The sequence below is a fragment of the Artemia sp. Qi Xiang Cuo genome, chromosome 10 (genome assembly GCF_049724085.1).
Source record: "Artemia sp. Qi Xiang Cuo chromosome 10, ASM4972408v1, whole genome shotgun sequence".
Taxonomy (NCBI): domain Eukaryota; kingdom Metazoa; phylum Arthropoda; class Branchiopoda; order Anostraca; family Artemiidae; genus Artemia; species Artemia sp. Qi Xiang Cuo.
In genome coordinates, this window is record NC_142803.1 from 76527918 (window position 1) to 76542493 (window position 14576).

General features: G+C 34.5%; 1 protein-coding gene across 1 annotated transcript; it reads left to right on the forward strand.

Moving 5' to 3' along the window:
- Positions 1 to 589: 589 nt before the first annotated feature.
- On the forward strand, positions 590 to 6613 carry LOC148948188 (uncharacterized). The gene is made up of 4 exons (XM_089095214.1): positions 590 to 635; positions 2393 to 2563; positions 4111 to 4797; positions 5050 to 6613. Exons 1-4 carry the CDS (start codon positions 590 to 592, stop codon positions 5688 to 5690), a joined length of 1545 nt encoding a protein of 514 aa, XP_088951340.1. The 3' UTR covers positions 5691 to 6613.
- The last annotated feature ends 7963 nt before the right edge of the window (positions 6614 to 14576 follow it).

Consider the following 14576-nt stretch of genomic DNA (forward strand, 5'->3'; position numbering starts at 1 on the left):
CTATTGGCACATTCTTGAAGCCCGAAAAGTAAGAATAGCTAAATATAACCTCTTGGAACAATATAATGGCATATATATTATAGGCCTAAGCTTGTAGTGTTTTAAGCAATAAAACCATGTATAAAGCTTTAATTAGAGGAGTTAAACCAAATTTTGCCGCCTAATAGTAATTGGCTGGGAGAATATACTAAAAAAATGCAGCTAACAGAACAAGCTAAAAGTTGTATTTTCCTTTTTTTTACCGTGAAAGGTTATTGTAAATCAAAATCAACAACTGCCCTTCAAAAATATCTACATCAAAAATATGGTTTTCAATTTCTGCATCCTCTTATTAAATTTTATAATTAGGGTACTAACGGCTTTGACAGCAGAAGAATTTGAGCATGTGCTTTCAATTGTGTTAGGATAAGACATGCTTTGCAGTATTTAAAAGTCATTATTGGTCATCAATCAGCATATCTTTTGTATTTTAGGACTTTCCTGACTAAAATATGTGTTTTACCCAAGTGTTGATGATAGTATAATATTTTCCATAATTTGCCTTAATTCCGTGCCAAAATCTTTCATGGACTCGCCACAAATTCCGAAAATGGCTAATCTCATCACAGTTTTTGAGGATTCTTTCATTAAGAACAGTAAGTCTGCACAGTTAAATTTTCTGTTGCAGAAAAAAAGTTTGTCTTAGCGTTTTAATTTGAAATGTTTGGAGGCATTTTGAGTTCAAACGGGCTGTTCAATGTAGGGCCTCCATTATGTGATGTTATTAACAGTTTTATTTTATGTTTCCTCAACAGGATTGTCCTCGAGGTACAAATAAATATTGATTATGTTCCAGAAGTTATTTTTTTAATTATTTGTGTATGTGTGTGTGTGTAATTTAAATGTAAAGTATTGTTAAAATTAATCTGAATTTAACTGAAAAAAATAAAATCTACTTTGCTCTAGAAAATAATCATCTCTTTTTTCTCCCTTCTCATTAAGTGGTCCTAAGGAAAAAAAAAATTAAACTGCATATGTTTTTGGATCTAACTATTACAAGCTGAAGGGTGATAAAGTGACTTCCTTGTGCCGCATAACATTTTTAAATTCTGGCTTTTTGCTTTTATTTTCAAGTTTGGTGAGTCAATTAATCATTCCATAGAGATATTTTCTATTACTATTTTTCATGTCCTGGTGTTATTAATGATGTATAACCACCAAAGTAGATGGGGCTTCAGATGGGAATATCAAGTTATAAGACAAGTAAGAGAGCAATACAGTTAGTTGAATTGAGGTGTTAAAATTAGGAAGATTATATTTTGTATTTTATTGTTTGGGAACTAATTCAAACTGGCTGTTCAGTGGAGAGCCACCACTATGAGATGTTATTAACATTTTAATTTTATTTTCCCTCAACAGGATTGTCCTCAAGGGCCAAATAAATAGGAATTATAGTCTAGAAGTTTTTTTTTAAGTATTTGTGTATGTGTGTGTGTGTAATTTAAATGTAAAGTATTCTTAAAATTGATCTGAATTGAATTGAAAAAAAAGAAAAGCTACTTTGTCTTAGAAAATAATCGTTTCTTTTTTCTCCCTTCTCATTAAGTGGTTATAAGGAAAAAAAAATTGAAACTGCATATGTTTTTGGATCTAACTATTACAAGCTGAGGGGTGATAAAGTGGCTTCTTTGTGCCACAAAACATATTTAAATTCAGATTTTCAGCTTTTGTTTTTAATTTTGGTGAGTCGAGTGATCTTTCCATAGAGGTATTTTTCTGTTAATATTTTCCATGTGCAGGTATGATGAACGATGTATTACCACCAAAGCAGATGGGGCTACAGATGGGTATATCAAGGTATAAGACAAGTAAGAGAGGAATACAATTAGTTGAATTGAGGTGTTAAAATAAGGGAGATTATATTTTGTATTTTATTGTTTGGGAAGTAATTGAACCCCCCCCCCCAATTGATTGGTATTTCTTTGTCTTTAGTTGTGTCAATTTTTTGGTATTGTTAAGCTGTAAAATGTTAATTTTTTAGTTATATTTTTTTATTCAATTTTTTTTTTTTAGTACGTTATCCTAAATTTACACTTATCCTGCTATTAGTTCTATGTTATGAGTTTTGTTTTAGGAATTTCAGGATTTTGTTTTATGAATTTCAGGATTTTGTTTGTTCTATGTTAATGAGTTTCGTAGAATGTTTCACATTTTCTTTTGCTTTGTAAAAAGTAGATTTTAAAAATAATTTGAGAAAAAAATTGAATAGCATATACATCTGATTTAATGTATACATATAATCCCTGTATATTTACATTTTTACACGTAACTAAAAGGAAAAAGCAATCACATTTGTTTAGTAAGCTTTTCTGTTAAATTTTTCTATGTCTTTCTAATTTAAAATTTGTTTTAGAATTTGAAGACGCTTTGCCATGTGACCTTGAGAAGCCCTTTCATGTTCCAAGACATCTTTTGTCACCAACACGTGAAGATGTTTCCTTGCTCAATTTACCTAGTATTTCAGGATCTTGTAAATTTGGATACGACACACAGGAATTGCAACCCAAATATTCCAACAATGAAGGTATGTCTGAAATATTGTATTTTGGTCATTGAAATGTATTAGATATTGTTTTATTAGACAAAAAAAAGACAAAGAGACTTAATCTTAAGATGGAACTTTTGTTATATCCTTTTCCAATGTGCAGGTGTTCGCCGAACCGCTTTTGTAGTATCTGATGAACAATTCTAAATTTTAACTTGAAAGTGGTTTTGCAGGTTTTGTTATCTTTAAAAAGCTTGATAATAAGCCTTAAAACAATGTATCCATTTACTTTTCGTAAAATATAATTTTAGCGTATTCCCCTTCAAATAGATAGACAAAGAAATGAATTGGTCTATTATTTTGATTCCTAGGTGAATTTTAAAGAAGAAGAATATCGGCTGTTATTATGTGAACTGTCTACCAGAAATTTTTAGTATAGAATATTAATTTAATGAAAACACTAGATTCAAACAAAAGTACTGAATTCATTTTTTGCAGATGAGGTCAAAAGTTTTTTTGTATGTTTAGGAACAAGTTATTTTAAATATTTAGCTAGAAGAACATAGCGAATCTCATTGGATTAAAAAAAGATGAAAGTCACATTTTCCTCAGGGAGATGAATCCTTTTACTACAAAGTGAATAATTATGAAAAAAAATTGAAACAAACAATCAGAGCCTAGCGAAAATTTTATACCAAACAAACGTGTTGTATGCATGTAAATACACGATGATGAGCTCTTACTAGTTCCGTTTTTAATTACCATTTATCAGTTGCCTGTGTCCATTTATCAGTCACAGCCTAAATATTGTTTTTCTTACCAGTTCGCTTATAGCTGATGAAAAGTGAACTAAAACAAAGTATTTATTGTTCACAGTTCAATAGACGTCATAAAGAAAGATATAAAGAATATGGGAACTTCGTGGGATGGTGTAAAAAGGGAAGCTTTGAATAGATTGGGATGGAGGAGGAGCGTGCGTAGCTGTGTTGGGCTTAGGCGGCTTGGTATTGCATTGAGTTTGTAGTAGTATTAGTAGTATCCGTATTCGAATTGTTATTGGTAAGACCTGAGGAAAACGTGACTTCTGTTTTTTTTTTTTTTTTTTTTTTTTTTTTTTTTTTTTTTTTTTTAATCCCAAGCTTTGTGACTGCACAAAAGATTCTAACTTCAACATATGATGCGCATTCTTTTAGATCTCTCTCTTTATGTTAAAATAATTCCTGATATTTTTTATAGTATTTCTTCTGCTTCAGTTATGGTTTGATTTACACCTTGGTATACTTTTTTATCGTTTAAGGCTTCATTTTCGCTCTTTTGTTGCATTAAAGTAACTAATTTTAAAAGCTAATATAAGTATCACCATGAGGGAAAGAAGAGGGTTGTAAAATAAAATTAGTTGTTAAAACATATCAAGACATATACTATTTTTTCCTGTAGACTGTAAACCTATTGAAAGATATACTTCTTTTTGTTTTTAACTCTGTAGACTTTTAAATCATATTGAAAGATATGTATTTTGGTTTCGGTTTTATCAGTTTTGATTTTTTGTATTATTTGGTTAATTATGTAGACTTTTAAACTTTTAGGTTATTTTTCACCATACGTGTGTGGACTTCACTTAAAGGGAAATATGTCACTGGTTGTTTCAAAGAATCCATCTACGCGTAGTTCCTCAATTTCGTGTGCATCAGAATCTGAAGGAAAAGGCTTAGAATATCAGAAAACAGGTTCGCAAAGTCACCTTCAAAGTAAAAAGTATGGAAAATTGAAAAAATATAAAAGAACTCATAAAAAGACATATAAATGTGAGGTATGTGACAAGACCGTTTCTCAAATGTGCCATTTGGACCGACACCAAAGAGTGCATACCAATGAGAAACCGTTTAATTGTGATGTTTGTGACAAAACCTTTTCTACAGTATCAAATTTGAACACCCATAAAAGAGTGCATACGGGTGAAAAGCTGTTTAAGTGTTATGTTTGTGACCAAACCTTTTCTGCAGCATCAAGTTTGAACCGTCACCAAAGAGTGCACACGGGCGAAAAACCGTTTAAGTTTGATGTTTGTGACAAAACCTTTTCTGCATCATCAAATTTGAACACCCATCAAAATGTGCACACGGTTGAACAACCGTTTCAGTGTAATGTTTGTGACAAAACCTTTTCTCAAGCATCAAACTTGAACACCCATAAAAGATTGCATATGGGCGAGAAACCGTTTAAGTGTGATGTTTGTGACCAAACCTTTTTTCGAGCATCAAGTTTGAACACCCATAAAAGAGTGCACAAGGGCTAAAAGCCGTTTAGATGTGATGTTTGTAACATAACATTTTCTAATGCAGCCGGTTTGAACACCCATCAAAGAATGCATATGGGTGAGAAACCGTTTTAGTGTGATGTTTGCGACAAAACCTTTTCTCCAACATCAAATTTGACCACCCATGAAAAAGTGCATACCGGTGAAAAACTGTTTCAGTTTAATGTTTGTGACCAAACCTTTTCTACAGCATCAAATTTGAACCGACACCAAAGAGTGCACACGGGCGAAAAACCGTTTAAGTGTGATGTTTGTGACAAAACCTTTTCTCATGCAGCAGGTTTGAACACCCATCAAGGAATGCATACGGGTGAGAAACCGTTTAAGTGTGATATTTGTGATAAAAACTTTTCTCGAGCATCACATTTGAACACCCATCAAAGATTGCATACGGGCGAGAAACTATTTGAGTGTGATGTTTGTGACCAAGCCTTTTCTCAAGCATCAAGTTTGAACACCCATAAAAGAGTGCATACGGGTGAGAAAACATTTAAGTCTGATGTTTGTGACCAAACCTTTTCTCACGCTGCCGGTTTGAACACCCATCAAAGAATGCATACAGGGGAGAAACCGTTTAAGTGTGATTTTTGCAACAAAACTTTTTCTATAGCATCAAATTTAAACACCCATAAAAGAGTGCATACGGGTAAGACGCTGCTTAAGTGTAATGTTTGTGACAAAACCTTTTCTGCAGCATCAAGTTTGAACCGGCACCAAAGAGTGCACACGGGTGAAAAACTGTTTAAGTGTGATGTTTGCAACCAAACCTTTTCTACACCATCAAATTTGAACACCCATCAAAATGTGCACACGGGTGGGCAACCATTTAAATGTGAGCAGGAAATTTGACCAAGCACCAAAGAGGGCATATGAGTGAGTAGACAGTTACATGTTATGTATTTTCGCAATTTTGCAGTTTGAATACATATCAAAGGCTGTGTACAGGTGAGAAACCTTTCATATGTGACGGGGGTGGAAAACTTTTGTGGTTTTTAGTAATTTTAGAGGTATTAAACAGTTCTTACAGGAGTTTTTGGAATATTGTTGTATTGTTTGTGGTTATTATTCTCACAACCAATTAGTAAATCGAATTAGTTTTATTCAATTTTTTTTTTTTGTGTTTAGTTTCCTTAGCAATTTTAGTTTCTCTAGTAATCCAAATTTGCTTGAGTGTTACCAATGTGATTTATGTAAGAAATGCTTGTTTACATCAAGGTTTTTGAATGAGCTCCTAAGATTTTATACAGATGAAAACTGTTTAAAAGATTATTTATGCAAGAAATGTTTGCCGTGGCTGGACTATTTGAACACGCTCAAAGAGTGCACACAAGTGAGACACCATTTAAATGTGATTTGTGTAAAAGGGTATTTTCATTTAAGTCGGCTCTGCATTAGCATCTAACAACCTATTCTAGAAAAACCCTCTCAGTTTATTGTCTACAACAAAACCTTTGGAATAGTAGTGATTTTTATTTCAAAAAGAGCCAATGGGTGTTATGAATATAAGTCCACTGATTTTTATTTGGCTGTGACGGAATGTGATTCGACACTTGAGGACACTGTTTATGAAATTGCTTCAAATAAGCAAATTGAAAAATGTGAATTCTATAGAATGAATGAGAATAGTATCATTGACTATACAAAGAGATATGACAAGAGTGAAGTCACGCTCTACTGTAGAAAATGTGATCCTGACATTGCAGTACATCAGGATCAGTACACTGTGAATTCAGATAATCTACCTGCACTAGTTGTTGTCGACAAATACCTAGTAGTGGATGAAATCAAAAGAGTAGAAAAGTCGTTTTTATCATGTATATAATTTTTTTTTTTTATCAATAAAAAAATTAACAAACAACCTTGTAAAAATGTATTATCAGGGCAAAATAATAAATATTAAATAAGAATTTAAGTAATATCTACAAAAGAAATTCGATATTTTAAGGTAATTAAAAGTTTATTACGAAGACTGCTACTATTTGTTTACACGAAACCTTAACAATAAAAAGAGTAGTGAATTAAACACACATGTCATAGTCGTTAAATCCTGTACTCTCCGTTGATTTTGAATAATGGTTTTCCCACTGCTTTAAATAAAGTTGCTGATGTATGGAGCGTAGAATTTATACGATAGGCCAAGAGGGTCATCAAATACAATAGTCTTCGCTGTTTGAAATATTCATAGAATATGACCAGTCGTCAAAGTCGACAGAGAGGTGGTAACAAGGATCAGGATCTTGTTAGCAAATGGAACGTTTTTATTTAAGTCCGAAGGTAGACAATAGGACTTTTTTTGAGACTTGTATGGGTTCATACTAAATACGTTGATTATTTGTTTTCTATTCACGATACAAGGTTTAGTTGAACACTGCCTTCGGACGTGATTTCCCAATAGATTTGAAATCGACTAAACGATATTAGCGTGACATTCTCAGCCAGAGCATTGGTAAACATATATTCTAAACGTACCTTACTCGTAGATGCTATACTCATATCCCGAGTCCCCAACAAGTCCAAAACAATAACGCCATGACTTTTTGAAAACATTTAATCGGTTATTCCATTTTCAAATAGTTCGGTAATGATCTAGAGATTGCATGGACAACTCGTATCAGAGTTCTATAGGATTTTTTTGTCAAATGATAGAGTGTACAGTGGAATACCATTCACTTTGCACACAAGGCTAGATAAACCGAAAAAATTAAAATCATGGGGGGGATTCAGTCCAAGATCCAATGGCACTGCCGCTGTTCACAAAGGTCAAATCCGAGTTTGATGGGATTTCTCAATTGATAAATGATGAATCACTATAGCTACAAGACCTAGCGGCAATTTAATGTTGATTGGTGATTCTATGAGGGACAAGAAATTAAATGTTATTGCCATTGGCTCTTAGCTTTTCCACAGCCCCTACACTAGAACTCATAACCTGTGGTTTTTGTACATGAAGAATTGCTAATGTGATAAGAATTTTTTCTTCGTGCGGTGCAGGAAGTGTTTTTCCCAAAACAAAATTTGGTGGAGCCATCTGTAACCTAATGTCAATCTTGACATTGGGGGTTAGTCATTGGGAAATATTGAATATCTCATGATTTAATTTTCCAACCAGATGATACTCCTGGGTCACTGCAGTAGTCAACTCACCGTCAGTATCAACACCTGATCGATATTCATAGCCTAATGATTGTCCTCTCATAGTAGCCATACTTGACATAGTAGCCATACTTGACACTGACATCAACATTTTCAGCATTGAATAGATTCAATGAGGAACTGATTGATGGATATGATTCCTTGTGAGGGAGATAAGTCATCTTAAGAAAAGAAATCCTTCCTTAATCTAACAGCCTTTTTCTTCTTTTGCTTATTGGTCTTTGTTCTTTTATTCCTCAAAGTCCTTGTTGATGTCCTTTGCTCCCTGCCTCGGTGGAAACTGATGAGTGAATGACGCGAATGCATCCTTTTCAATCCCACCCCATTTTGTCGAGACTTTAGTTGCTCACCAACGGCTCTTGCTGAAAATTTAACATTTTCCTTAACACTCCTTGAAACTCGTGCCCGACCCCCAGTCCTGTAGTGTGGAGGCAGCAAAATTTGACGTAGAAGGTGCAAGATATTTTCTGGCAAGGGGTCGTACAGAACGAAATAGCCTAGAAAACCAGCTACCAAGACAAGAGCCATACATTTCAAAATGCCTCTTTTAGTAGTTCGATTCATTGCCTATTGGACGTGAACTAAAAGCACAAAGAAACTAATCAATAATGGGGTAGACAAATGAAATTCTTATATCTTTAATTTTAGATGATTGTATGATCGTTGAAAATGGGTCAAAAATTACATGTAATAACTGCTAAGCTTTTTATTATTGCCAGAGGCTAACCCAATTCACATCTTAGTGTTAAATGACAAAGATATAAATACTAAGCGTTTACAGGAACAGAATGACGATGCTTTATAGTATAGTGATAAACAAGTTCATTAGATTTTTTTCTCTAAAGAAAACATAGGAGGGGTACATTTGAATTACTGACTCTCGATGTTTCCACAAAGGATGCATATAGAAATATGCAAGAGTTCGAGGCAAAACCAGGCGAATAATCAGAAAAAAATAACTTTATCCATCCCGTAAACGGTGCCAGCATTTTTATCATTGATCATATCCTGTTTAAAGCCAAGAACATCTCTCAGATTATCATTGAGAATAATTATTTCAGCGTCAACAGGTGAGCTAATGTAAATCCTATCATGTTCCAATGAATAATTAAAATGGAATGTACCATTCCTACGATATGAGATTTTTCACTTAGCTACACGATGTAGAAATTTAATTCAAGAAATTATGAAAAAATTGTCAGTAAGTAACAATTTCTTTCTTGAAGTCAACTCTTGGATACACAATACGGAAATTTCATTCAAGAAATTATGAAAATATTTGTAAGTAAGTAACAAGCTCTTTATTGATTTCACCTCTTTAATATACAGTATATATACTTCATTCAAGGAACGTGATTAAACACGTTTTTAAACTACATGCTATTTGCATACCTTTCCGTGGCAGCTTTCGAAACAAGTGCGGATTCTCCACTGGTTCCTACAAATTGCAAAAAAGTGAGCAGTATGAGAACTCCATGTGTTAAACCAGAGTGGTTATTTTTTAGACAACACCCATTTTTTAGGGACCAATCAGGGACAGTAGATGTTGCTCAATATACAATAACTTGATTGGTGATTGGTTACACACCGCAACGGCGCATACATAGTGAGAGAGACATGCAAAGTCGACATAGCTTTATTTCATTTTTTTAAGGTTAATTTAGACGAGGTTATGTAAATGTAAACAAAAATGTAAAGTTAGGGGAAGATTATATTACCAACAATACTTTAGAGCCCAGCACCAAAGTTCATTAATACTTTAGTTCCCAGCACCCAGAACCCACAGCTCCCAACTTGAAAAATAAATCATAGCATACCATAAGCCTCAATTCATAAAACTAAATATATACTAAAACTAAATATATATGCATTTGTATCACTCAATTGTTCTGTACCTTCTGTAAACACTAGCTTGCTTGGGTGTCACTTTGGTCAATATTCACTGAACTGGATCATGTATCACTTATCTTGCTATTGGTAGGGGATAATTCACCTGCAGCAACTGCCTGCATTGAAAAACAGGAATCAAAATGATGCAACTGTGCTTAAGTCATACAGCAATTAAAATACCTACACACCACAATTATAATAAATAATACAATTTTATACTATGACCTATTATATACCTCCATATATAGAAAATTAATCAGATAAAATATAAAAAGATAGATGAGGATAATAAAACATATAAAATAGAAAAGGATAACTCTAAAATAAAAAATTATGGGAGGGGAATCAAGGCCATCAAGATTAAAAAATATAGAACATCTACCATTTATCTTGCTTAAATTATGGGTTAATCCCCATCATCAACTGCCATCAATTATGAACAGGAACCATAATGATGCAAATACCATATCAAACAGCAGTATACAAAATTTATACAAGTCAATTATAATAAATAATACATTTAACCTGTCACCTAGGTCAAATAAGGCAACTCTAAAAAAGGAAACATCTGGAAAAAAAATCAAATAGCAAAATGAATTTAGGGAACCAAACCAGTAGTCTTAACCAATTTACTTGATGAGTTTGCGCTTAGTCAACCATGCCAAACCCAAGGAAAAACAATGGAGAGATAGCTAGTCAATTGACTGAGAAAGAGCCAACCTAGGTCTGGCTCCTTGTATTGTAGCACCTTCTGGGGTAGGTACAGATTCCTTTCCTTTACGTTTCCTCTCTGCCTTTCCAGGGCTGCTATTATCTGCTGACATTGTGGGAAGGGATGAAGCTTCTCTACTTAGGTTTTCAACTGTCTTTTTCATGGTACTTATTTTGTTATCAACTGACTTAATTAGGCAATTTAGGTCAGGACTGCTGGTATCTGCTGACATTGTGGGAAGGAGTGAACCTTCTCTATTTACGTTTTCAACTGACTTATTTAGGCTACAGACTGTATTTTGAAAGGGTCTTAGTGCTAACTTAGAAAGCAGTTCACAAATAGATGTAATAACCTGAGTTAGATCAGAGATCTGCTTTGCAACACCTTCAAACATGGCCATGTACCTCATGTTGAGTTCCTCAGCTGGAGGTTGATTAGGAGTCAGTTGAGGGAAAGAGTCTGTGTGTACTATGGGGATGTGTTCTGTTTGTTTAGGAAATCCTTTCTTCAAGACCTCAGCAGCAGTCCTCATGGGGACATTATTGGTGAAAGAGTAACTTACAATTGCTTTCTTCTCTATGAATACTGGGCACTCCTTGGCATTAGCAGCATGGTTACCATTGCAGTTAGGGCACTTAAGTACCTGATCTTCCTTTACAGTTTTAGATTGGGGGCATTCATCAAGGGTGTGTTGTCCACTACAAAGTAGACATCTTCTGCCTCTGCAGAAATTTGAGGCCATGTGGCCAAAACCTTGGCAATTGAAACACTGAATTGTCTGAGGAATAAACTGCTTGACTGTATACATTGCCCCCCAAAAAGAGATTTTCAGAGGGAACTGAACATCCTTATTAAAGGTGCAAACCAAAGGGATAGTTGATGGGCTTGGTTTTTTAAAGGCCAGTGTCACTTGTTTTATTCTTTCATCAACTTGGATCTCCTTGACAAAATCCTCCAGATTGGTGACTTCTTCAGATGGGATAAATACAATACCTTTTCTCTTTCTGATTAAAGCAGGGTTAGATGTAGGACCAAGCACAAACTTTATCCTACATCCATTTACTGCTATATCTGAAATAGAAAGCATAGCAGTAGCTACTGACCGGTTCACAGCTATTACAATAATGGAGCCATCTGGTCCAAGTCTTTTGAACATTGAACCATAATGGCCCCTGCACTCATGATTTTGGAGATGTTGAAACAGTTTTTTTGGCAATAACTGTTCTACAGCCCAATGTCAACAGCCTAGGCCTACTGGTCTCATTTGGACCTTCAATACCTAAAGCCAAAATCCTTACACTAGAGTTATTGGGGTGAGAGGTGACAGGACTACTAACCATCCTGTCAGTCATCACAAATAGAACCCCAAAGGGCTAAAATAATTTAAACATCAAACTAAATCACAAAAAGGAAATAAATTATCAAAAAAATAAGAAAAACAGCCTAGGCTACAAGCAGAGGGGGGCCCTCAGTCAATACTATGTTAAGCAAGCAATATAAGTCAAAAGCAGGCACAGCACTAAACTTCAAAGCAGGGTATAAAAAGGTTTGATAAGCGCCTTAAGCAATTGGTAGTTGCAATATGCAGGAATCTGAGAGTTTGCAGCCAGCACATTCAGAGTCAAAGCAAGCCAAAGGCCAAAAAACGCACAACAAAGCGAGTGTACAGGTGTCAGGGACCCCAAAGGGCAGAGCCCCTTGTAATTTAATCAACAAACCATGGCACAGAGTTATCCCTACTAGGGAAATAGCAATTATGAATACATTTGGATCATTTCAATTTCAATTCGTCTTTTCTTCCCTTTATGCCTAAACAAAGTGTAAACACATACTGATATATGTGTTTATACTTTGATACCTAAGTCAAGTTTTCAATTTTACTTCTTTTTCTTCTTCTTCTAATTCACAGCAGGCGGGCTATTCAGTTGGTACTATTCAGCCCTCTTCTTTTTGCTTCACTCTGTGGGCTACAGAGCTACTGTCTTGGTTGTCTCTTATTTATTAGATGTTCTCAGATATCTTTCAGTATATCTTTCGACTCAAGGAGTTCAAATATAAGATGATAGATATCGATTTCTGTGCTCTGTTTGCAGGTATAGTTGGCTAGGCTCTTGGCTGATAGTGAGATTTTGTGGTGTTTGAAGCATTTTAACAGTTTACAAAGCAAGGTATGTGGTGCAGACGTCAGCATATTACATTCAAATAGGCAATGGTCAATTGTCTCATTATTCATATTACAATGCCTGCAAAGAGGGGACAGGGGAATTGAACCACTTGAATTAAAAAGCTTATATGAAAATGCAAGGAAATTTAGTCCATTTGTTCCAGAACGAATTCTATGATAAATTTTTGAAAGATACTTATTGGGAAAGGGGGAAAGGATAGGATTAATCTTATTAAAATTAATATCTGATAGCCTCCATCGGAAAATATCTCTAATTGGGATTGGTCTCCCACTTGGCTGGTCAATATTTATAGCATTTTTAGCTATTTCATCAACCTGATGATTACCACTTATGCCAGAGTGGCTAGGAATATACTGAAAATAAGTTTGTATGCCACTTGAAGCAAGATTATCAATAATACTGAGACAATGACAAGTGTCAATGTCCAACTTATATTGAGGAGCTGAGGCCAGCAACTCAAGGCTTGATAAAGAGTCGGAATAGATGATAATATTATTCGAATTTTCAATCAAAGGTTTGTTTTTCTTAAGGTGTTCTAATGACATGATTATGGCATTTAACTCAGAAGACATTATAGATAAATTATTAAATAATCTCTCGCCCATTGCAATTTTCAGATGAGGAAGGAAAACACCACTTGCAACCTTCTCATTCATTTTTGACCCATCAACAAATATTTTGAAGTGATTTTTATAGGTAATTGTATTAAGTTCTGCAAATTTTTTCTGGATAAAAGCAATGGGGGTTAAATCTTTATTCCATTTTGAAAATTCAGTATTTATTATGGGAAATGACCAATTCCATGGAGGGGATTGGGGGAAAGTAGGTGCAATAGACTTTGCTGGTACAGGGAACTTCTTTTGAATATTGGCATACTCATTTGCCATACCTCTATACATGGCTGGATTTCTTAACCAATTATTTAATGTGTATGAACTATTTGATTCGATTTTTGTAAGATGTTTTGTCAAGAGAAAGCTACGTCTCTCACTTATTGTTATTAATCCTCTCTCCATAAGCAGAAACTTGGTGCTTATGGGTTTCCTAAGACCAAATATGAGACGTATTATATCATTTTGTGTTGTTTCAATTTTTTGCATCTGGGTCTTTGCACATACACCATAGACAATGAGCCCATAGTCAATCTCGGGTCTTATATGTGATTTATAAAACTGGAGTAAGGTTTTCTCCTTACAACCCCAGGGTGTGGAAAGAAGTCTTTTTAGTATATTTGTTTTTCTATAGCATTTGTTTATTGTGTTTGAAATGTGGAGGTGGAAATTAAGTTTTTGGTCAAGCATGAGACCTAGGTAATTAATATGATTATCTTCTGGAATAGTTGTTTTATTTAGAGTTAGTTTTGCATTAACATGGTTTCGCTTCCGGTGACATTGGATTATTTTTGACTTGGTGGGTGCAATGGATAAATCTGAATGTTGAGAGAATTTTTCAAACTGGAAAAGTGACTTTTGCAGATTTGACTTTGCTATCTGAAAGGTGTTGCCAGATGACCATAGCACCTGATCATCAGCATATTGTAGATTCGTCTGGGGTAGGCTCATGTCCCAGAGATATAGGGCAAATAGGAGGCAAATGAGGACTGCTCCCTGAGGTAGGCCTTTGGTTATTGTCTTTTGGGGTGAAGAGGCTGAACTAACACAAACAATGAAACTTCGCACTTCTATGAAGGATTTAATAAAGGATACTAGCTTAGGGGTACTCCAAGGTTTGCAAGTTTATTTAAAAGGATTTGGTGGTTCACATTATCATATGCCCCTTCAAAATCTAGGAAAG

Coding starts and splice junctions, on each gene's coding strand:
- LOC148948188 (XM_089095214.1), top strand. CDS start 590: ATGGCTAATCTCATCACAGTTTTTGAGGATTCTTTCATTAAGAACA. Junction 2,564..4,110: donor CAAATATTCCAACAATGAAG/GTATGTCTGAAA, acceptor TTAAACTTTTAG/GTTATTTTTCACCATACGTG. Junction 4,798..5,049: donor AGCATCAAGTTTGAACACCC/ATAAAAGAGTGC, acceptor ATTTGAACCGAC/ACCAAAGAGTGCACACGGGC.